This window comes from Balaenoptera ricei, chromosome 2, assembly GCF_028023285.1.
Source record: "Balaenoptera ricei isolate mBalRic1 chromosome 2, mBalRic1.hap2, whole genome shotgun sequence".
Taxonomy (NCBI): Eukaryota; Metazoa; Chordata; class Mammalia; order Artiodactyla; family Balaenopteridae; genus Balaenoptera; species Balaenoptera ricei.
The window spans coordinates 145,512,744-145,537,136 of record NC_082640.1 but is presented as its reverse complement, the minus strand read 5'-3'; the positions used below and the strand labels follow the sequence as shown (position 1 = coordinate 145,537,136).

Sequence of the window (24,393 nt, the reverse complement as noted above, 5' to 3'; positions counted from 1 at the left end):
TAGTCAGTCTGCGGTCCCATTCTCTTGTCCTTGTGGGTACAGGGCTTTTACTATTCTTTACTATTATTTTAGTGAGGCCTGGGCTTGGGGTAGATATGAGATATCAATGTTTAACTAGAAGTCAATCCTATACATTTTTAAGGTTCAGTTCAGATGCTATTCTCTCCTCATGATTATTCCAAAGTCATCTCTCCTTCCACCAACTCCTGTTCTTGTTAATATCACTCTCAGGGCCCTCAACATACAGCTCCACTAGACGTTAAGACTTTGAGATCGAGGTCTGTATCTCATTCATCTCTGTACTTCCACCACCTGAAAGAGGGCCTGGCATATGGTATGTGTGCATTAATGTTCTAAGCTGAACTATCTTATATAGTAGTTGCTTAGGAAATGACTTATGATCCCAACAAGATAACCTCCTAGAGGATAAGCCATATCCCTCTTCATTTTGATGAACCCCATAATGACAAATATAGTGCCTGTTAATAGGCAGCCAATAAATGTTTGTTGAGCAGTTGAGAGAAATTCAGAGGGAGTAAGCTCTTCTTAAGAACCCACCACATTTAGTAAAATCACACATTTTGTAAAACAGTTCACAGTCTCTTTCAAGAGTCTCATTCTGATTCAGTTGTTGACTCACTTCAACAATAGCAACAAAGAAGAAAACACTAGGAATCTAAAGATAACAATTAATAAATATATACTATATTAAAAAGTGGCAAACCTAAATCTTCTAAAGTGATAGGATATATATTTGAAAAATAGGGGGAAGAAAAATTATAATCAAATTACCTTCTCTGTCTTTCTTTTTTAATCTTTTTCTCCTCCTATCTATGGTTGCAACTTCAGACTTCAAAGACATGTAATACTTTCTGATTTCCTGTAGTTTTTCTTGGAGAAACGAGATTCTCTCCGTACTGTTCATGTTATCTAATTCATCTAAAAGGGAAAAAAAGTTAATTTGGATTTTAAAATAATTCTATGAGAAAAAAAGATGGCAGTTCTATCAAAAGTCCAACTCATAAATCAACAAAAGCTTTAGTTTATTAAAACCTAACAGTACACTAAATAAGGCTCTATAAAAATGGAAGACCTTAATTAAATTCATGAATAAGATTTCTATATATATCCCAAATATTCCACTAAACATGTATTACTTAATGATGTATTACTGAAATAATCAGAAAAGCACAAGGAAACATCAACATACAGCAACTATGATCTATAATTGTAGTTATTTATCCAAATAGTGTCTTTGTATTGATGTTTTCCTCATTTATTAGTTATTTCCAATTGTCAGTACAAGAAAGGGTGTTTAAGTTTCATCAATTTATATAAATCATACATGTCTCATTCCATAACTGGAGAGCTTTCTCCAATATTTATCAAGTTAGTATTATGAAAATACACAGATTTGTATTTAAGATAATAAGTAGTGATTATTAATAAGACAACATTTAGGATACCTAAATAAATGAATTTGCTAATCGTTATTCCTTATTTTGACATTTCAAAATATATACCACTTTGTAATATACATTCAAGTTTTCTATAAGTTTCTTACTGAGTTGAAAACTCCACTTATATGTCCGAGGAGATGAATTCGGATGTTTTTCTTTCTGTTTATCTTTTTCTCCATCTTTGATGTGAGGGGATATTCTTGCAGGAGATCGTGCAAGCTTCTGTGGCTTAGATACACTAAGATGCTTTACTGGGGTACATTTACTTGAATTGTCTAGGACAGGAAGATCTTCACTATCACTGCTTTGTCCTATAATAAGAAAAAATTGACTCAGGTTATAAATGATAAAAATCTCAAATATTAAAATGCAACGGACCCAGTAATTACACTTTTCGGTATCCTAAAGAAATAAATGCACAAATGTGCTAAGTTTTATAACAATAAAAAGATGGAAATAACCTAAATACCCACCAAAAGGGAAATGGCTAAGAATTATATATCAGTATTATAGAATACTGTGCTAAAGTTGTTAAAAAGAATGAGCTAGAGTTCCTAAGAACAAAAATGGCAAAATATCCAAAATACATGGTGAAATGATAAAGTTAAAAAACAATAAGCATAGTATTGCCCCATTTATGTTTAAAACAAAACATAAAAACAACCCAAAAGGGGACCAACCCAAACTATATACATGAACAAGCACAAAATACACATCCAACTTTTAACATATGTATAATATATAAAATGTGTCAGATACTTGTTTGCAAGTCTACATCCCTCCTCACCAAATGTGTACTTAAAGATGCTTTTTGGTTTTCACTTAATAACAAATTAGAATTTTCTCTCAACTTTTTCTGCTTTTTTTCAAAGTCTACACCCTACTTCCATCCTATTCACTCTCAACAGCCAACCTTCCCTTCTACTGAAAAGGCAAAGTTGAGGGTTACACACTCACTTTCCCAGCCCCTCCCCTACTGTGTCTGTCCTTATCTCCCTTTTTTGGCCTCAAAAAGAAGAGACTTAATGCTGGGCAAACTAATCTCTTCAGCTATACTCTTGAAACCATTTATCCCCAGCTCCTCTGAAATATTCCAATGTCATTTTATCTTTCTTCTTTTTCCAGAGTCTATGAACATGCTTAAAGCTTTCCTACCCTTAGAGAGAGAGGGAGGGAAGGAGAGGAAAACCTCCCCCTTTAGCTGGCACCTCTTTCCTTCTCTTTAGGGTCAAATTTCATGAAAGAGAAATTCTTTGTTATTCTTATTTCCATACTTTCTAATCATGTCTCCTTCCCATGCTCTTGTTAGGGCCCCAAACACTTACTATTCACCAAATTCAATGAATATATTTTAATCCTACTTGAATATTCTATTGCATTTGAAACGTCTTTCTTATTCAAACCAACTAGTGTTAACTGATTTTCATTTATCTCTAATCTGCTTCTACTCTGCTCTTCCTGGCCCATTTAAAGGGATATGCCACATAATTCCACTTCTGGTCCTTTTTCTTCTCTTTTTACAACTCTCCCATAGCAGCTTTATCATCTTGTAATCCTTCAACAACTATCTTCTAAAAACAGACTTTCTTCGAAGCTCCAGACCCTTATTTTCCTAATAGGTGGTACCTCTAAAGCAACATTCCCTAAATTACTCTTCCAACGGCCTGCTGCTACTCCTATATGCTATATGTCAGTTAACCAGTTCCTCGTATCTAACTAATAATAATTGAGTACTAGTGATTTTATGTCCCAATTCTCTTAATTCATTCCTTCTTTCACTGCCTTAGTTAAGCCAAAGATTCTTTCCAAAAAGAAAAACTGATCATCTCCTTTTTTTTTTCCTTTTTAATCTTTTTAACTTTTTATTTTGAGACAATCTTCAAACTTACAAAAAAGAGAAGAACAATTACCAAAGAATGTTTTTCTGCCATTCGAGGATAAGTTGCCCTGCCATATTTGAATACTTTAGTGTTCTCTTCTTACAAATAAGAACATTCTCCCTGTATTAGTTATCTACAAATTAGCCCCAAACTTAGCAGTTTAAAACTACAAATGTTTAGTGTCTCACACGGTTTCAGAGGGTTAGAATCTGGGAACAGCTTGGCTGTGTGGTCCAGCTCGGGGAATCTTGTGAGGTTGCAGTCAAGCTTTTAGCCAAGATTCTGGTCTCTGAAGACTTGACTGGAGCTGAAGGATATGCTCCAAGATGGCTCACTCACATGGCTGTTAGTGAGTGCTGGGAGGCCTCAGTTCCTTGCTGGCTGTTGGCAGGATATGCTCTGTTCCTCACCACGTGGGCCTCTCCATACACTGCTTGAGTGACCTCACACCATGGCAGCTAACTTCCCCCAGAGCAAGTGATCCAAGGGAGAGCAGGAAGGAATTTGCAGTGCTTTTTATGACCTATTCTCTGAAGACATACTCCATCACGTCCACTTTATTTTATTAGTTAGAAGGGAGTCACTAAATTCAGCCCGTACTCAAGAGGAAGGGATTAGGCTTTGCCTCTTGAAGGGAAACATATCAACACATTTGTGGATATGTTTTAAAAACCACCACACTCCTAAAGAAGCATAATACAACCATCAAAATCAGGAAATTAACACAGATATATTACTATCATCTAATCCTCAGATCCCACACAAGTATCTCTACTTGACCTGATAATGTTCTTTACAGCAATAGGATCCAGGTGAGAATTATATACTGCATTTAGTTATCACACCTCATAAATCTCCTTTAATCTGGAATGGTTCCTCTTTCTTTGACTTTCATGACCTTGACAATTTTTAAAATTATAGGCCAGTTATCTTATAGAACATCCTTCAGTTTGAATTTGTTGATGAGTCCTCGTGATTACAGTCAGGTTATATACATCTTTGACAGGAATATTACAGATGTGCAGCTATGTTCTTCTTATTTCATCCTGTCAGGTGGTACATTTCACTTTGTCCCATTGCTGGTGGTGTTCACTTCATTTGACTAAGGTGATGTCTGCCCAGCTCATCCACTGTAAAGTTACGCATTTTCCCTTTGTAATTCCTGCTGTCTTTCTAGTCTCATCTCCCATCACTCTTTCCCTATACTCTAGACCTGTCTTGTCCAGCCACTAGCCATATCTGGTTACTGAGGACTTGAAATATGGCTCAAAGGTTTTTCTTTGAAATGCCTTTTATCTTAAATAAATTATATGCCCCTTCCTTGAAATATGTATCTACTGTAATCTAGAATTTCCCTTTCAGGCTTGTATGAAGGCATGCTTTGGAGGTAAAATTTTAATTTGTCAAAATCAACCATGTTTATTTCTATTTACTATATTCTACAACTTAATTTTACTCCTTATTGTACAGAAATCTGTTTTTCATGTAATCTATTCTTACTGGTTTACTAATTTTCCTGTTTGTTTCAATAAGAATTTTATTTCCCTATATTTCAAACTTACTGTGTTACTATTTAAAAGTCAGTTTTTCTAGATTAAAGGAAAACATTCCATTCAGAAATGTAAACTTAATCTGCCTTTATTACCAGAGCAAATGTTATTTTTCTTTTGTTCAAGATTCCCAAATGTATTCCTCTAATATTAAACTGCTTTACATAAGAAATACAAATGAAATAAGCATAAAAAATAACCACAGCTATCCCAGCTCTAAATAAAATTGACAAGCACCTTCAGATTAAAAACTAATGGAAAATTTGCTACTTTTCAGAACATAATGAACCAAATTGAGTTTTAAGCTGACACAAATGATCAAGCCAACAAACTGCTGAAAGTACTAACACCACACTAAAGCCAGCATTGAAAAGTACCAACCTGCTCCATTCTTTTCATTTTTGGCTACAGCACTTGTTCGCTTTGGGGTTCGCTTCTGTTTTTTTGCCAATAATCCACTAGTTCCATCACTTGGCCTTTTCTGACCTGAAATAAGTGAAAAGAGAGAATTAGAAAAAAAAAAATCAAGAGCAAGAACATTCATTCACCTATCTACTCTACACGAATTTCCACGTGTATGTTTAAAAAAAAAAAAAAAAAGGAGGGGAGGGAGGGAGAGAGTAAAGAAGGAAGGAAGGAGGGAGGGAGGGTACTTAACAGATCATTAGTTCCTAAAACTCTTGGCTTACTAGTTTTTGGTTTTAATATAACGGTTGATTTTCTCCCTAGGAAGTCCTTACCCTTCTCTCTGCTCTCTCTTTCTTGAACAATTATACTACAGGTACCAGAGGCAACGCTGGCTTCAAATCCATTTGCTGATTCCCTCTCACAGAGACCTTCTTGAGATTCTTCAGCAATACTATCAACCTCAATGGTTATGTCACTCTCACTTTTTATACTTCGAGACTCATCTTGGCTGAGAGTAAGTGGTGAAGCTACTGAAAAGTTATGCTGTACTGCAGGAGGTAGGGCAGGTGGAATAGAAACAAGAGAGTTAGATTCAGAGCTTTCAACTACTACATCCTCAGTACTGGTCTTATCCTTTTCATCCAAATCATCCAAATCTACTTCATGGCAAACCAAGGTTTCCGGCCCAATCAGAGGCATTGCATCCTCTTCTTCTTTTAATGGAGTATTTACAGTTTCTTCAGCTGGACTATCAAATTTTTCTTTAGTCAATTCTTGAATGCATTGGTTTGGCTCTGCTATTAATGATGGCATTCCTTCATTTTCTATTTCAAAGTGTTGTTCAAAATTTAAGTTTTTCATTCCGTCAGATGCAACACAATCACTGGTCCTTTCTTGAGAAATGCTATTTGTCATTTCCATTCCATTCTCAATTCTTACTTTTTTCTCTGGTGATGACTGTCCCAGTATTTTCCGTTTCAACTTTTTTTCTTTTGCACATTGGTCAATTTCATCTTCTGTAGCAGAAGAAAAGTTTTTACTGTCTAATGAAGAAAATTCTATACTCTGAGCTTCTATATGAGGTTCAGTTCCTGCTTCATCCTGGCTAAATGATGAAATCTTTATAATTTCTAAAGAAAGATCTTTTGTCTTGCTTCGTCTTCCCTTTCCTTTAGGAGATTTTTCTGCCTCTTTCTTAACTTCATCTGCTTGTTCCACTTTATTTCCAAAAATCTGTACTATTTGTTCATTCTCTCCAACTTCTAACTTCAAGGTTTCTAAAGGCTGCATTTGAGTCCTATCATTTTCTTTTAATATATGTGCAGCAATCTTTGGATTTTCTTCATCTAGTTTATCATCACTTAAACTTTCATTTTTTTCTAATTCTTCTTTAATATCAGGAGAAAGTTCTTCATTCATCAAATTCTTTTCTAAAAGGTCTTCCGTTTCACTATCAGATGAACAGGAGTCTGCAAGAGGAAATACTGTATTACAAAGATTTCTATCTTAATTACCAATGCAATTTTATAATAAAAATTCTGCCAAAGACAAAACTCTTAATCAAGTACCTCTGAATACCTCCTTGTAGAAATTTCTTATGTAAAATAAATCAGAACTTCCCTGGTGACACAATGGTTAAGAATCTGCCTGCCAACGCAGAGGACACGGATTCAAGCCCTGGTCCGGAAAGATCCCACATGCCGCAGAGCAACTAAGCCTGTGCACCACTACTACTGAGCCTGTGCTCTAGAGCCCACGCACCACAACTACTGAGCCCGCACGCCGCAACTACTGAAGCCCACGCACCTAGAGCCTGTGCTCCGCAACAAGAGAAGCCACCGCAATGAGAAGCCCACACAGCAAAACGAAGAGTAGCCCCTGCTTACCACAACTAGAGACAGCCCACGTGCAGCAATGAAGACCCAACGCAGCCAAAGATAAATAAATAAATAAAATTTAAAAATACAAATTAAAAAAATAAATAAATCATACATTTGTGCCAAAAATGGGGGAGGGGAGACCTCAAATTCCATGTGAAAATACACTGCATAGAAAATATTAGTCTCAATTCTATAAAAGAGCTATTTTGCAATTTTTACTAGTATCGTATTTAGGCTACAGTAATAACCCCTAGAAAAATCAAAGGACTAGTACTGAGATATGAAGTTAATATGTTAAGTGGTTTGATCTGAGATCTAGAAGGTACTGATTAATAAATGAGATGCCCATTTTGTGTCCTTAGAAAGGAATATGATATTCTACTTAATTCTGAAAAAATGTACAGGATGAGAAGCTTGAATTCTCAAAACTTTAAATATTCCTCTGATTAAGAGACAGGAAAGTATAGGCCAGCTACCTTAAATCATTCTCTTTAACTCAGAGAATTTTTAAAATAATAACTAGGGTTCTAAGACGGTATGGAAGTTGTAAAATACAAAAATTCTACCCACATGGTGCTCATATTCTAAAGAAGTGCAAAAAAGCAAGCTTAAATGTACTTTTTAAATGAAAAGGTGTGTAGTTTTATTTTGTGGTTTTATCATATACAGAATTTAGAATTTTTTCTCATGTTAAAAAAAGTAGGGACTTCCCTGGTGGTGCAGTGGTTAAGAATCTGCCTGCCAATACAGGGGTCACGGGTTCGAGCCCTGGTCCAGGGAGATCCCACATGCCCTGGAGCAACTAAGCCTGTGCGCCACAACTACTGAGCCTGTGCTCTAGAGCCCGTGAGCCACAACTACTGACCCCACGTGCTGCAACTACTGAAGCCCGCGCAGCTAGAGCTGGTGCTCCGCAACAAGAGAAGCCACCACAATGAGAAGCCCACGCACCACAACGAAGAGTAGCCCCCTCTCGCCACAACTAGAGAAAGCCTGAACGCAGCAACGAAGACCCAACGCAGCCAAAAGTAAATATAAACAAAATAAATTTTTTTTAAAAAGTAGTTTTTTACTTTTATGAAGTAGTTTAGCAAGACCATGCATAGTTCTGTAGACTGTACACTGCACATTGGCATGCATCTAAGAGGGCATCTTCCACTTTGTGGACATCTTGCATTTGTGTATTATGACAACCTTCCAGCAGATGGCAGTAAAGAGGAGGAAAGATGCCGTTTTCTCCACGTGGTGGGCTCATGGCAATCCTGTGGTTCAGAAAAGCTTTTTTCTTCAAGGGAGGGAAATTTTTATATGAACGTTTTCTAAATTTAACATTTCTTAAATTACATGGAAAAATATACAAAGGTAGAAAAGTGGGAAAAACGGTAAAATCAGACTAAAATATGTTCACCTATGTTCATCACAAAACATGCCTCTACCACATTAGTTTGTCCTGTCTTTGAACAACGCAGTCACAACTTTATTGAAAGACCCTAGGTGAACAGCAATAGATTACAGGAGACACTGGCACATGCTTTGTAGGACAGTGCAGCACACAGGAGGACGCATGGCTTTTCAACCCACCCTCTGTTAAAATAGAATATTCCTATGGGGGCTTCCCTGGTGGTGCGGTGGTTAAGAATCCGCCTGCCAATGCAGGGGACATGGGTTCGAGCCCTGGTCCAGGAAGATCCCACATGCCACGGAGCAACTAAGCCCACGTGCCACAACTACTGAAGCCCGCGCACCTAGAGCCCGTGCTCCGCAACAAGAGAAGCCACTGCAATGAGAAGCCTATGCACCGTAACGAAGAGCACACCGCAACAAAGAGTAGACCCCACTCGCCACAACTAGAGAAAGCCCGCACACAGCAACGAAGTCCCAACGCAGCCAAAAATAGATAATTTTTTTAAAAAAAGAAAGAATATTCCTACGGTATTAACAAGAAAAGTTATCCCTAATTAAGTAAAACATCACTAAATTTTAAATAAACATGATATAGCAAAATAAACATTTTCTTCAAATCAAATTTTGTAGTTTAAATCATATAGTAAAAGCCTAGGGACTTCCCTGGTGGTGCAGTGGTTAAGAATCCGCCTGCCAAGGCAGGGGACACAGGTTCGATCCCTGGTCCGGGAAGATCCCACATGCTGCGGAGCAACTAAGCCCGTGCGCCACAACTACTGAGCCTGCGCTCTAGAGCCCGTGAGCCACAACTACTGAAGCCTGTGCACCTAGAGCCTGTGCTCCGCAACAAGAGAAGCCACTGCAATGAGAAGCCCGCGCACCGCAACGAAGAGTAGCCCCCGCTTGCCACAACTAGAGAAAGCCCGCGCACAGCAACAAAGATCCAACGCAACCAAAAATAAATAAATAAAATTGATTCCTTAAAAAAAAAAAAAAACCTAGATGACTTTCTATGAATCTCTCACATAACTGAAGTTTTATTATTTTTATTATTGATTTTTAAAAAACCAGTGATTCTCAGAATTGAGCACCTTCCACTCCATTTGACAGAGGTGAGCTGTCTAGCATATTGATGTGAGCGCTTCTGGTACCTGATTTTCCGTCGCTGTTTGGAGTCTTAGACAAACCATATGGCATGTTTGATGAAAGAGTAGATTTTAAAGGAGGTCGTCCCCGTTTTGACTTCTGCCTCTCCTCATCCCTCTTTTCATCCTTCTCACTGTCTTCTTTGTTCTGGGTAACAAAAACAAAATGTATGAGAAGCACCAGCCTATGAAAAATGAACAGTCTACTTCTCCAAGGAAAATTATAACTCAGAAAGGTTTGTTATGTCAACTCCTAATCTGTAGTTATGGAAAAATAAAAATTAAATAGTTTTCTAAAATATTTTTGTACTTATATGAATATGATGTTCTACAACTTCAACTTGGAACACTGCAATTATATTGTGAAGGTCAGAGTCAGTACATTAGAGAGCTATACACTACTCAGCTCTCCCCCTTGTTTCTTACTATTCCCTGAGGAAAAGAAAGATATGTCATCATCTCTACAGCAAAGGCTGAAAATTGTGGGTGTGCATGAGGGTACAACTGGCCAATGTATGTTTTAAAGTTTAGTATTAGCTTCCAGCATTTAAAAATCAGATTTCACATTTAAAAAAATAGAGTTCTTAAAAAATCCTAAAATCTGGCAACCCTGGGTCTGCATCCCACAGCAGAGTGGTTAGTTCCATTCTCCCTAGATGAGGAACTTGACCTCTTCTTCGTCACTCTCAGTCCTACTTTACCCCTTTTCTAGAGAACCTCATAGGCCTTTGTGTTTGAAGTCTGTGCCCTAGGGGTCGCCAGTTTTCACCTTTCCTGAAACAGCGTGGTAATGTGTTTACATTTTTTACTTTTTAAGCTTCTGGGTTGTAGAAGAGAAAATCACAATTACTTTGAAAGACTCAAGATGATTATACAATGAGAAAACAACGTTTATAGAAAATATAATATGAATAATTCCTGTACTTATCATAAAGGATATGGCACCTATGTACATACTTTAGCTTTTTTCTTCTGTTTTTTCTTTGGTCCACCTTTGTCCAACGGCCAGATTATCCTGTCAGCCTTCACCCATTCATCATACCTTAAAATAAAGAATATATTAAAAATTCACAAGAATACCTTATTTGAAATGTACTCACCAAATAAAAACAACAGTGAGACAGGCTAAAGAATCTGGTTCTAGTGTTGGCAGAAATGCGAAGGGCACAGATGCTAGTTTGCTGGTAACATGTGTGCCAAGTACTGTACTAGGTGTTTTATGTACCTGCCACCAACAGGGCAAGGCAAGAGAATTTCTCAGGGAAAACAGGCTTACAGGGATAGCAGGGTAGGCAAACTCTAAATAGATGCAAGATTGTTTGAACTGCCTTCTTTTCCACAACTCCCACACATCTGAGCTTAATGAAATAAGTTGATTCTGCACTGGAATTCATTCTATTGACCGAATAATGCAAAACAAGTCAGGTAAATTCAAGTTTGTAATATGCTCAGTTCCAGATTATTTTATGAAGTCCTTTTCAACTCTTTTCCTCTCAGAACTCTCTCTAGCTTCCAGTATTTCTAATAAAATTTTATTCTGAGCTGTATCACCTCTAAGACTGAAATTTTTTATAGATATTTCCTTTACCTAAGTTTACTCTGTTTAGCTCAAGTTGAGAACTCCTCATTTTCCCCTTTCCCAAAATATTGACATCACCTCTAGATTTTAACATAGTCCAAGTTACTAATCAGGGGCAAATAAGGAATTAAACTTCCTAGAACTAAATAACAGCTTTTATATTATATGAATATATAGGTATTTATAGAGCTCAACCAAAATCTAAAATCTGAACATTTAAGCAGAACAACTACAGGCAGTCCTTGCTTTGAACTGCACCATGATGATGGGAACCATACCCTCACTTTGTTACCCAGTTACCGTGAAGTCACGCAAAAGAAGGGCACTGTTCCAATATGCGCAAGTTCAGCTGACACAGTACCATGACTACCTATACTGTGGTTTAAAAATGATCTTCTCCTGCACTAACCCAATATCTAGCAGTATGGAAGGTCAATGAAAACCCATTAACCATGTGAATTCCAGTTAGGTAACCAGTTAGGAAGAACATGAGCCTGTAATAAAAAAATGACTGTGAGGAAGAGTCATACAGTAAAACATTAAAAAAATGAGACAGAAGGATGATAGGAGCGGGAAATTCTGGAAAGCAGAACAGACACACTGATGGTAAATAAAAGTAGACGGATGTGAACTAAATAGAATCTGAGGAAAAAAGAAGGCTACAATGGGCTGCAACTGCAAAGCAGGGACTCGAGGTTGGTAAGCACGGTCTTTCTTCCCAAATTCAGTACATACGTACAAAACAACTGGGAGATGGACGAAAAAGTTTGTTTTTAGTGTTGGCAGAAATGTGAAGGGCACAGGGGCTGGTTTGAGAAAAGAGAAAAGAAATTTTAAAGTTTTATACGCTATTCATTAAAACCATACTCTTTTAAAATGACGTGAGAGGACAGAAACCAAACTCCCCCTCACTAAAGAAAACAGTTAATGTTTATTGAGCACTTACTAACTATATTAGGCGCTAATTATATTAACTTTGCATGTTAATATAGATATTAGCACTGCTTCTCACAGAATCCCTGTAAAGTAGGTACTCTGTCTTCCCCAATTCAGATGAGGGAATTGAGGCATAACAGGGCACACACTGAGTATGCAGGGAAATTTTGGAGCACTCTGGCTCAAAGCAACTACAGGGCAAGCAGAGATACTGAACACACAAGACTTTCTAAAGGAGAAAGAGAAAAGTAGTCCCTGACATTCAGGAACCAGCCTGGTACTATTAGCTGGGCCTTGCTGTTGCTACGGAGCTGTTCTGGCCCTCACAGCTTGGGCGTGTTGTTCTCATGTTGAATGTGAACAATTTCGCAGAACATCGGCATCAGACAGGTCTGTTCCGTGGCCATAATGGATCAAGACAAAAACAAGACCACTCCCTAGTTGTGTCTCAACACAGAAGAAAACAGGAACATTGTCCAAGCCACAGAAATGACCAAACGTCCTTTTTTTTTCCTGACTGCTGCTGCTTTACCAATTATAGCATTAACCTTGCTCTAGTCTTCTCTCCTTATAGATAAAATTAAGATAACCAATCACAGAACTACCCCCCACTTCTTGACAGCATCCAGTCTAGAGCAAAGCCCTGTTTCCTTAAACCCTCCCCAAAATCACCTAACAGAAGCTCAGATCTAAGTCCTATCTAATATTCTTTTTTTTATTAATTAACCAATTCAGAATTGTTACAGTGCTTGATACAGGCTTGATTTCTGATAAATTTAATAAACAAACAAACAAACAAACAAAACCACTTGCAGTGCTGGGAGCCATGGGCCTGGCTCCCTGCAGGATGTTTCCACAGAATCCTGGGCTATTGCTTTTCCCCAAGGTGGTACTGTAAGCTTTCACAGATCCACCCTCTAACTGAGGTGCCATGTGGTTCTCCAAGCTGTGTGTTCTCCCTCACTGAAAATGAGTAGTAAATCCAACTTGTTCAACTACAGATGTGATCTTGGTGACCTTTGGCTGGAAGTATTGACATAGCTAGTATAACAGTGGGAATGATAGGAATCTTGGAAAATTCAGATACAAGATGTGCTTTGTAAATACATATATACTATTTGCTTTAGTTCTTTAAAACATTAAATGGATCTTTCTGAACCAATGAAAGAAATTTCAAAAAAAGAAAATAATTTCTTGCTTACCTGACATTCCATCCATAGTAATGTACCAAGTATAAAACTTCTCCATCATCAATTTCAGTGCCTTTAATACTGGCTTCATAGATTTTCTGCGTTTTCCCTCGTCCATATTTTACTTTCACTTTGGTTCCTGTTAGGCAAGGTTCTGTGTCTTCCTCATCTTCCTCCCCTTCAGAGTCACATTTGCTTTCGGTTTCTTCCCTGCAGTAAGTTATAACATTGATAATGCTACTAATAACTTAATGGAAAACAAAATAATATACGCTAAAAGAATCCAACATGTAGAAGAGTCACAACCTAATTATTACCTTAATAACATGTCAGTGGAGGAGGAGAAGAAGGAGGAGAAGGAGAAGATTTTTATAGACTACTTACTAAGGAATTTATTTATTATGTAAAGGTGCACTGTACCAAAAGCAAATCCATACTTCTTAAAGGCCAATCAATAATCACAGTTAATGATGATGTGGAGTCAAATAAGTCACTTTTGATAAAGCAAAATACGGACAACATGCTTTGAAAAAGTCTTTAGGATTCATACTCAAGTGCCACCTTACATGTGAAAATGACCTAAAGATAGTTTTTAACTTCCTGCAACTAAAATGTCTTTTAAGTCTACTTTACTACTACTTTCTGCTCAATTCAGAATGGTTCTTAACCAAGACTAGTTTTTTGGTGGGCAAAATAATGAACAAGGGCTAACTACCTTAGTAACTCTATCTTTTAAACTATTGATAGTTTCTATTTTAAAGGTTTCCCCACCCTAACATAGAAACAATAGATACTTGAGTATTAGGCCACTTGTTATAACTGTGGGATAGCACCAGGAGAACAAAGCTTTGCGTTATCTTATGTTGATTCCTATTTGTTTTTACACATCTCCCATCGGTTCTTCTCTGTTTTGATAATCAGATATAAAGGAGATTCACACAGGGAGGTCCAACAATATTTTTCATATTTTTATAAATAAAACATTCTTTATTAGCCCGGCAAGGATTCAGAAAAGATTTGCATCAAAGATCATACCAGCGTCACAAGAGTTTTAAAAAGCTTAAAAGGAGGTACTGTGTTCTGTCATAAACATAGGGCATTATTTCAGGGACCACTGGGGGACCCGACATGAAGAAGCTTTGATAACCCATTAGCAGTGGGAATGTTTTCTTTCCAAGGGCATCTTCCAATTATATCCTGATAAGGTAATTTCAAAACACCATGAGCAACTACTTAAGACAGAAGTCTCTATAAATAAAAAAGTTTCCTATTTCCATAATTCCTGCTACTGAATGAGAATACAGACTATGTTTGTATATTCAATTTTTATTTAGTAAAAGGAAATATCATTCTTCATATTCAAGTCTGAAATTTTCTGTCTCTAAAATAAATATTTATTCCATTTACATATCAATTAATTATAAAGGCTTTTTAAACCACATGGTGTGTATGTGTATATATATATATATATATATATATATATGTGTATTACACGTTTGATGCATTACTATAAAATATACACATTTTGATGCTTATTTTTAACAAATCTTCAAACTGTAATTAGGCCTTACTTTTTAAGTGGTTTATCCTTGCTTAAATTTATTGTCCAAATATTTCAAATACTACACTCACATCATTATACTCAACTCCAATTATTTCCTCCCACTTTCCCTAATCCTAATCCTATTTCAAGACAGAACTTGCTTTATTCACTGATCTAATTCACATGTAATTGTGAAAGCTCCTGTACCTATTTGTACTGAATCATAAAATTACCTCTCCCACTCACCAATCCTTACTATTTTTCCAGTAATTTTCTCAACGGTTAATTTTCAGATGGGTGTCAGCCACTAGTCGGAGGCAGCAGGCCACTGTTCCCAATTTTGCTTAGTAACTCAAATTTCTAGAAAATTTAGCATCAGATGATAATCAAAAAATAACTATGGAGGAGAGCTTCTATACAAGTAAGTGTGTTATGCTGCTGTTGCTGAATTAAAAGTCATCTTTTAGTAGTGTCTAAAAATTAGTAAATCCATTTGACAACAAAGAAATGGCCAACTGAACATAGTTGGACATTACCGTGATCTAGCTAGACTGCCTCGTCATCGGTTACTTTTAAGTCAATTCAGTCCATACATGTGTAATACATGAGAAAACACAAAAACAGTTTTCATTCAACAGCAAACAGGATGAACGTTAAAAGGCCGAAATTTAATTGCTGTGATGTGGGGCAAGGATGTACTTTCCAAACTAGAATCAGGGGTGCATGCCACTTATTCTAATACAGTAACTTGAAAAAGAAAAATGTCTTAGATGAAGCTAACACACAGAAACATCTGCTAGTACTGTGCACCCATGTGTCTGTTAGCTTTCCCACATTGTACCTTTTTTAAAATGGAATTTTTGCTGTCGCTGTTTCCTCTTGTCCACTTCCTCCATTTTTCTCCAGCTCCCTTCCCTGCTGTCAACTGCAGGACCTTTCTTTTGACTGGGTGGCGCAGCCTTCTGTGAGGCCACTGTTTAGGGCACAAGTGCTATTAAAATGGTGCGACCAGTATATTCTCCAATTCCGAAAGGCGATACACATCATCTTCACAATGTGTCTCACCTTCATTAGACAAGAGGAATGGAAGTCCCAATAAGAAAACATTCCCTCAAACCTGAATCTCTAAGCAGGAACAGAGCGCTGCTGTACCCCAGACAGGTGCTTCTGGAGAACAAATATAAGATAATGTACCTCTCTTGGCTCTTCTCTTCCTCTTCCTCTGAGTCTCTGTCAGAATCCTCCTGCTTTTTAATTTTCTTCTCCTTTTGCTTTGGTGGATTTTTTCTCCCCAGTAGTAACTCATTTTCTTTTTTCTCTGCAGTTTCATAGTCATCATCTACATCCTTATTTTCTGTATCGTCATCTTTTAATTTGTCTTCTGTTTTCTCTTCTTCAATTTCCTTTTTAATAGAATTTGCATCTCGAGCAATTCTCCTTCGTCCCTATTAGGCGGATAAAAGCTTTAAAGTAACTATCACTACAAAGGGCAAAAAAACGTAGAAAAATGTATCTTCTCCTTAAGTTTATCACAGCAATGACTCGTCTTCTCTCTAGCTTGAGACATGACACTGATAACCCATCAACTCCTGAATACTTTTCTCTTCCTCTCAAAAGGAAAAGAATAACCCATGTAAATTACTTAATTGTGTCCAAGTGTACTATGATCCCTGGCTACACACTACATAAAAAATAAAAATTTTCTCCTGTGTTCACTCTATTATTTTATCTCACTTTTAATATTTCTTGACTATAATAAAATTTTTTTAAAGAATTATCTAAGTGTCAATGATGTAAGTTAATAATAATAAATCAGTCCCTTAAGTTTTTAGAAGTTCTGTCATCTCTAATTCTACTGTTTACTAAGATAAAATTAACATATCACTGGGTTTCAGTGTGATTACATTTTAAAAGGAGTGAACTGTATCAATGGCCAAAAAGTGAGCTCATTTCTTTGAATTAGTATCTGGAGAGCTCACTAGGCCAGCAGTAACTTGTTATACACCCAGCAGCTTTTATCCAGTCTCTTGCTGCATGCTCAAATGACCATGAAACTGTTGAGCCATTTCATTATCTCCTAAATTCTCCTTCCAGTCAACCTCTATACGCTGGCAGAATTCCCCTCTACTTGGAATAAAGTGAGGATAAAAAAAGAGCCAAGAACTTTGGGAGCACTAGAATACTTAACAATATCTCAGTATAACAAATGTTTTACCTAGTTCCCGACTATGTGCTATTTAAACATCAAAGGTAGGGGAAAAAAAAAAAAAAAAGAACTTAAATGTAAGTTCCATGAGGGCAGGGTCTCTGTCTTATTCACTTCTGTAACCTCAGATCTAGACAGTGCCTGGCACATGGCAGGTGCTCTTTAAATATTTGTAGGTAAATGAATAAAAGCATCTGTTATCCATCAAAATTTAGGTTTGTATAACTTATAACTTTATCCCAGAAATCCCATTTTTACAAGTCTGGCCTCTGTATTCAGATAAATGAGGAGGACATTTTTACAAGCCTCTATATTTAGATAAATGGGGAGGACATTTTTACGAGCATATTTATTGCATCACTTTTTGTAATCATAAAAAATTGGACAAAATCTTGAGGAAGGTAAATTTATGATACATCCATACTATGTAGTACTCCGCAGATGTTTTACATAAAGATGAGGAGGGTCTTTATGTAATGACAAGGAAGTGTGTCCACAATACATACAATGGATATTACTCAGTCTTAATAAGGAAGGAAATTCTAATGCATACATGGATGAACCTTGAAGACCTTATGCAGAGTGAAATAAACCAGTCACAAAAGGACAAATACTACATAATTCCACTTATATGAAGTACCTAGAGTAGTCAAATTCATAGAAAGTAGAAGGGTGGTTGCCAGAGGCTGGGGAAGACAGGAACGAGGAGTTACTGTTTCACAGGTACAGTTTCAGTTTTGCAAGATGAAAAAAGTTCTGGGGATGGATGGTGGTGATGGTTGTACAACAATGTGAATGTAGTTAAGGCCACTGAACTGCACATATAAAAACGGTGAAGATGATAAATTTTATGTTATGTGTATTTACCACAATTTTTAAAAATTAAAGAAAGAAAAGAAACAAACCACTTTGGATGTTTCATGAAATTCACTAGAAGATTCCATTTACTAGATGATAAAATGGACAGTTTTAAAAAATGGTTTCTGAGCAAATAGAAGATGATTTCACCTTTTAACTACAATTTCACTGAAAAATAAGATGCATTACAATAAGTGAACTTCTTTGACAGTGTGATTAAATCTTCTTTCTACTTCTAAAATTTGATAAATCCTACTGTGTAGACATCATCAGACAAAGATCAAAATAATGAGGGACAATTCCTGATTGTTATATACTAATGGAGAGCAAGGGTAGAGTTAGAACATAAAACCAGTGTGTACATGACTAGGAAACAAGGCAGAGCATGAAAAACTGCCACAAGAGCTGTACAGTGTGTTGTGAAGTCAAGAGAAAGAAAAGATCCCACCTGGCTGAGGGCACAGGTATTATAAAGAGGAGATTCATTCACTCAACAACTATTTAATAAGTCCTTACTATGTGCCAGGCACTATTCTAGATGCCTGGGATCTCTCAATTAATGGAATAAACACTAATCCCTGCCCTTGTGGAGTGTGACACTAGTCCAGAGTGGGGTAAAAGAAACAATAAGCAGTAAACTGAACAAGTAAGTAAATTACAGATAGAAACAGCAACATTAGAGGGATTGCCAGTGCCAAAGAGAGGAGGTAGGTTACAATTTTAGGTAAGGTGACCAGGAGAGGCTTCAGTGAGGTGACACTTTAGCAAAAGACTTGACGGAAGTGAATATTTGAGATTGACCCCAGATGAGAATGACTTGAACAAACAAACAGAGAACAAGAGGAGGAATGGTTTTTCAGGTAGAAGAAATAATGTGTGGTATATTTAGAGAAAGGGAGCTAGGCTAGCCTGGCTGAAGCACAACCAAATACTGGAAAATAAACTAGGTTCACGGGAGTGTATATCTGAAAATGCCCATAATAAAAAGATTAAAATATGCTAAAAATAAACTAGATAAAACTAGTTTTAACTACTTACCCTTGGAGATTTTAATTCTGTTTCTTCTCTTTCACTTTCACTGTTTGAATCAATATTTTCCTCAGGTTCACTCTTCACTTCTACTAAAGGCATTTCTTGATCTACTTTTGGAGCCTCTTCCATGGATTCTTCTAAGTCTTTTTTTTCCTCTTTTACTTTTGGTTCATGGTGGTGAATAGTTCTGAACTGAATATTTGCAGAACGGCAGTACTCCTCAAAACCATAGAGATACCTAAACAAACAATATTTCATTTTAAGAAATCTTAGTCTTTACATTTAACTTGAATACTATATTAAACACACATATATTTTTTGAAAAGTAAAACTCAAGCCTTTTTTTTACGAAGTATTTTTTCTGTTACTGATTTCTTGGTGTTTTATATAGGAAAACAGACCAAAATATTGATCAGAAACTAAAATTTCTTTCCTGAAAAATCTGAGCTTGTGATAACTGAACACAGCTATCATAGTTTTGATATGAAGGCTGTTCACCACAAAAGGTACAACTCTGTAACATGTATCGTAATTTCAGACTATAAACACTGCCTGTATCTGTGATTTTGAAAAGAAAATCAGAACATGAAAAATGGAGTAAAGCAGACTTGGTGCACTGAAATAACTTTCAATCACAGTATCTATTAACCGAAACCTTTTTATACACTTTCTCTGACTTTAATGTTCTTTGATTGATGTGTTCTTATTTAATTGCTAACAAATTAAGTGGAAAATACTCCTTGTAAATATGTATTCTTTGATGAATAAACTATACTACTTACTTTCTATAAGCAGTTTTTACATTGTAGGAAGCAGCTGAATTCAAAATAGGAATGCCAAGGTCCATATAAATTTGCTTCCATACAGCACCACTATCAATCTGGAAAATTAAGTTTTTATTTGTTAATGTTTGCAAAGGGAAATAATCTTTACACTAATACTGTATGTTCATTAAGAAAATGTGTTTATTACCTAAAGTACATATTATAGTGCAACATTAGACAATTTAACTTTGCATTACAGTCTTACTTACCTTGTCACATCCACCTTGATGATAAACCAGTCTGAAGAGTTTGAAGAGATTGAGATCTTTATAGCCCAAAACAGGTGGTTTGTTGATTGGAGTACCTTTTAAATAACAGAGAGCAGAAATACAATGTTAATTCCAATGGAAAATACTAAGTTGAAAACAAAGCTTATCAATTTCTAATTTCCCAAATATCACTAATCAGAGGCATATATTTAAAGAACCTCAAATTATGTAAGACAACACAAAATATTCTCTATATTCTTTACACAGTACTGTGGTGGTCTTTAGTTTTACTGCCACAACTAATAAAATAACCTAACTGCCACTGAATTGGATAAAACTAAATCAAACCTTTGGCCTGCAAGGTGTAGCAAATGATGTTGCTGGTTCAAGAAGCCTGGGCAAGAAAACATACAATGGAAAGGGCACATTTTAGGCCATGGTTCCATTTTGAATGCTTCAACACAAACGTTAAGATGGGTGGCAGTAATCTGAAGGATCACTGCTGAAGGCCACTAGAACCGATTTATCTGAGGATTTCCAGGACTGACATAATGTCAATAAGTATGATGATTTATAAAGCTTCTAACTTTATTAGAAATCCTACTCCGTTTAGATAGGGGCTATTATGTTTAATTTGTTGAGACCAAGGATCAGACTAGTTTACTTGCCACCAAAACGCCATTAGTAAATAATGGGTATGTAGATTTACATTATGATTGTTCACTTTCTATTACTCAAATATTATTATAATATTTTCTGGTTTCATAAGTCTCAAGAAGATAAAATTTAACTATACCAAAACTACTTTTCCTCTACATTTGTACTCAAACTAGATATTAGTAGTTGTCTTTATTCCCAATACTTAATTATTATTATCAGCTATAACTGATTCTTAGGCTTGAAATCCAAATCCCTGTACCATGATTTGAACAAAAATAATACATAAACCTAGAATATAAAACAGTAAAAGAAATGTCTACTTTTTTTTTTTGGCCATGCCGCACTAGTTCCCAGACCAGGGATTGAACCTGGGCCCTCAGCAGTGAAAACGCTGAGTCCTAACCACTGGACTGCCAGGGAATTCCCAGAAATGCCTGCTTTTAAATAATAGCATGAAAATACCTCTGTCTTCCATAAACTTATAAAGCTGTTGAAGGAAGCTGTCCCTCTCTTCAGGATCAGGTTCTTCCTCAGGCTGTAAAGATAAAATATATAAATATACAGAACAATGAATAGGAGACACACTGTCTTCTTTGTTTTTCGTTTTGGGAACCCAAGGTAAGGGGATAAGATTTTAATGAAGCCAGAAAATATGAATTTTTCTCAAAATCCTACAACACCATATTTTAATTCATATTTTGATAGAGCTGGTTTGATGCGATTGTCAAGATATACAATCTCTACTCTCCACTCCATTTATCACTCGAACCTTCCCGTTAATTATCACTGTGGGGACGAAGATTAGCCATGAGGAAAAGCTTTAGGAATGGGGTGAGTGTTTTCACCTCATCTGGTGTTTTTTAAAAAATCCTCAAAATACCATGTGGCCCATAGGAATATACTGATAGATGAGTGTAATAATTACAAATGTATTTATTATTTTAAAATAATTCACATACCAATATTAAAATGTTGTTACTGTTGAATGAATATAAACCAGAGGCTGCGAAGTCGCATGGCAAAGGTTTTTTGTTTGGATAGCACAATGTTTTAAAGAAATTTAAATGCATGTAAATGAGCCATATAAATTTTATTTTATCCCAGACTCCACCAGCCCCTCTTGCATCATAGTAGCCTGCTTTTCTCATTTGCCTTTCTTGCAGGGCCTCTGTAGTTTGACTTTGCAACCCCTTAAAATAGAACAATGAAAATTATTTCTTAGGGAAGGAAACTAGATACATAACTACAATTTAGTTCTATGGAAAAAAAAAAAACTAATGGAAACATTCATACAGAAACAACTATTCCTACAAATACCTATTTGTGTGTTACATTTTACTAATTATATAAACCTAATGATTTTTTCTTAGGCAAACAAATGGATTTTGGGTTTTTTTTTTGTTTGTTTTGTTTTTTTGTTTTGTTTTGTTTTTAATTTTTTATTATTTATTTATTATTTATTTTTCACTGTGTTGGGTCTTCGTTTCTGTGCGAGGGCTTTCTCTAGTTGAGGAGAGCGGGGGCCACTCTTCATCGCGGTGCGCGGGCCTCTCACTCTCGCGGCCTCTCTTGTTGCGGAGCACGGGCTCCAGACGCGCAGGCTCAGTAATTGTGGCTCACGGGCTTAGTTGCTCCTCGGCATGTGGGATCTTCCCAGACCAGGGCTCGAACCCGTGTCCCCCGCATTGGCAGGCAGATTCTCAACCACTGCACCACCAGGGAAGCCCGGATTTTGGGTTTTAATAAAATATTTCCTTTTCTAATAGACTACTTATAAATTAATATTTGGGAAAATTCTTAAAGTTTAACAATACTATGGAGAGACAAAGAAAACACTGATATATTTCTTTCATATAAATTATCATAATTTAATTTCAGAGTACTACTTTTTTTTTTTAATAGATTTATTTATTTATTTATTTATTTATTTATTGGCTGTGTTGGGTCTTCGTTGCTGCCCACGGGCTTTCTCTAGTTGCAGCGAGCAGGGGCTGCTCTTCGTTGCAGTGCGTGGGCTTCTCATTGTGGTGGCCTCTCTTGTTGCGGAGCACGGGCTCTAGGCGCACGGGCTTCAGTAGTTGTGGCGCGTGGGCTCAGTAGTTGTGGCTCGTATGCTCTGGAGCGCAGGCTAAGTAGTTGTGGCACACGGGCTCAGTTGCTCCACGGCATGTGGGATCTTCCCAGACCAGGGCTCGAACCCGTGTCCCCTGCATTGGCAGGCAGATTCTTAACCACTGCACCACCAGGGAAGACCCAGAGTACTACTATTTTTCCATGTTCCAAAACAAGAATTCAGACTTTTGTCTTGCAAAGCCATATTCAAAGCAAAGGCAACTGTCAAGCAATAAATATTGAGTGCTCACAAATCCAGAGAGCAAAAAAATTTTTTTAAGTTTTTAACAGCTAATAATATAGCCAAGATCAATAAACATGTAGTTAATTAAAATATATTAAAAAAAATGAGGCAATCAAGGTCGATTAAAATATATAATAAAAAAAGCATGAGGCAATCAAGGGAAAAGTCTTTCCCTCAGTACAGTCTTTTTTTTTTCTTTCAGTACATTCATTAAGAATGAGTTATAGGGCTTCCCTGGTGGCGCAGTGGTTGAGAGTCTGCCTGCCGATGCAGGGGACACGGGTTCGAGCCCTGGTCTGGGAAGATCCCACATGCCGCCGAGCAACTAGGCCCGTGAGCCACAATTACTGAGCCTGCGCGTCTGGAGCCTGTGCTCCGCAACAAGAGAGGCCGCGATAGTGAGAGGCCCGCGCACCGCGATGAGGAGGGGCCCCCGCTTGCCACAACTAGAGAAAGCCCTCGCACAGAAACGAAGACCCAACACAGCCATAAATTAATTAATTAATTAATTTAAAAAAAAAAAAAAAAGAATGACTTATAGCATCGGAGTACTTTCAGTTTAACAAAATATAAAGAAACTTAAGTCGAAGTTCTAGTAAGCCTCAAAAGTTAGCAATATACAGACTTAATAGTTAGCAATATACATACAGACTTAATAATCACTACAGAGTTAATAGAGGTCTTTACTAAATACTCAGATCAAGAGATGGCAATTTTTTCCCCAAGTGAATTAAAAAATTTTGCTTTTACAAGGTTGTGAAAACAACTGCCAATGAGTTAACTCAAGAAAGGAGTAATCTGGTAGTCTAAGAATCATTTCAGATACTAATTTTAAGGACTTCTGGTATGGGGAAAAAAACAAAAACAACTTATACCAGACTGGCTCTATGCTTTGCCTGTCCCTCATAATCACAATAGTCTCTCCTCAGACTAACACCTCATTTTTAGTATTTATGATCTTACAGAATTCAAAGAAGACTGTTGTATCCAGTATATGTAAAAGCAATTTTTTTTAAAAAGCACTAGTTTGAAATCAAAGTTTCTTCCTAAAGCAAGTAAACAAAATGAACCCATCAATTGCAAATTAGGTATTTATTAAGGTTTTACCAAACATTTGATAAATTCTTAATGATTAAGAATATAGTTTTATAGATAAAAATTGGTAGTTTAAATTCACTGGAATTAAGTTAGTGGATGTCAAGAGTGTTTTAAGTACCATGAGAAATTATGGCCATAAAATTTTAAGTTCAGAATGCAGTTATCAGGTGTGAAA

General features: G+C 36.6%; 1 protein-coding gene across 1 annotated transcript in view; it reads right to left on the bottom strand.

Moving 5' to 3' along the window:
• The window catches only part of ARID4A (AT-rich interaction domain 4A), a 57,325-nt gene that overhangs the window by 4,630 nt on the left and 28,302 nt on the right, over positions 1 to 24,393 (bottom strand). Inside the window, exons 12-23 of the mRNA XM_059914314.1 lie at positions 21,227 to 21,299; positions 20,105 to 20,199; positions 19,854 to 19,951; positions 19,078 to 19,309; positions 16,170 to 16,420; positions 13,445 to 13,642; positions 10,685 to 10,769; positions 9,734 to 9,875; positions 5,631 to 6,767; positions 5,272 to 5,376; positions 1,565 to 1,771; positions 793 to 939 (exon numbers count right to left, since the gene is read on the bottom strand). Of these exons, the coding sequence (XP_059770297.1) occupies positions 793 to 939; positions 1,565 to 1,771; positions 5,272 to 5,376; positions 5,631 to 6,767; positions 9,734 to 9,875; positions 10,685 to 10,769; positions 13,445 to 13,642; positions 16,170 to 16,420; positions 19,078 to 19,309; positions 19,854 to 19,951; positions 20,105 to 20,199; positions 21,227 to 21,299 (2,770 nt within the window). The remainder of the gene's footprint in view (positions 1 to 792; positions 940 to 1,564; positions 1,772 to 5,271; positions 5,377 to 5,630; positions 6,768 to 9,733; positions 9,876 to 10,684; positions 10,770 to 13,444; positions 13,643 to 16,169; positions 16,421 to 19,077; positions 19,310 to 19,853; positions 19,952 to 20,104; positions 20,200 to 21,226; positions 21,300 to 24,393) is intronic.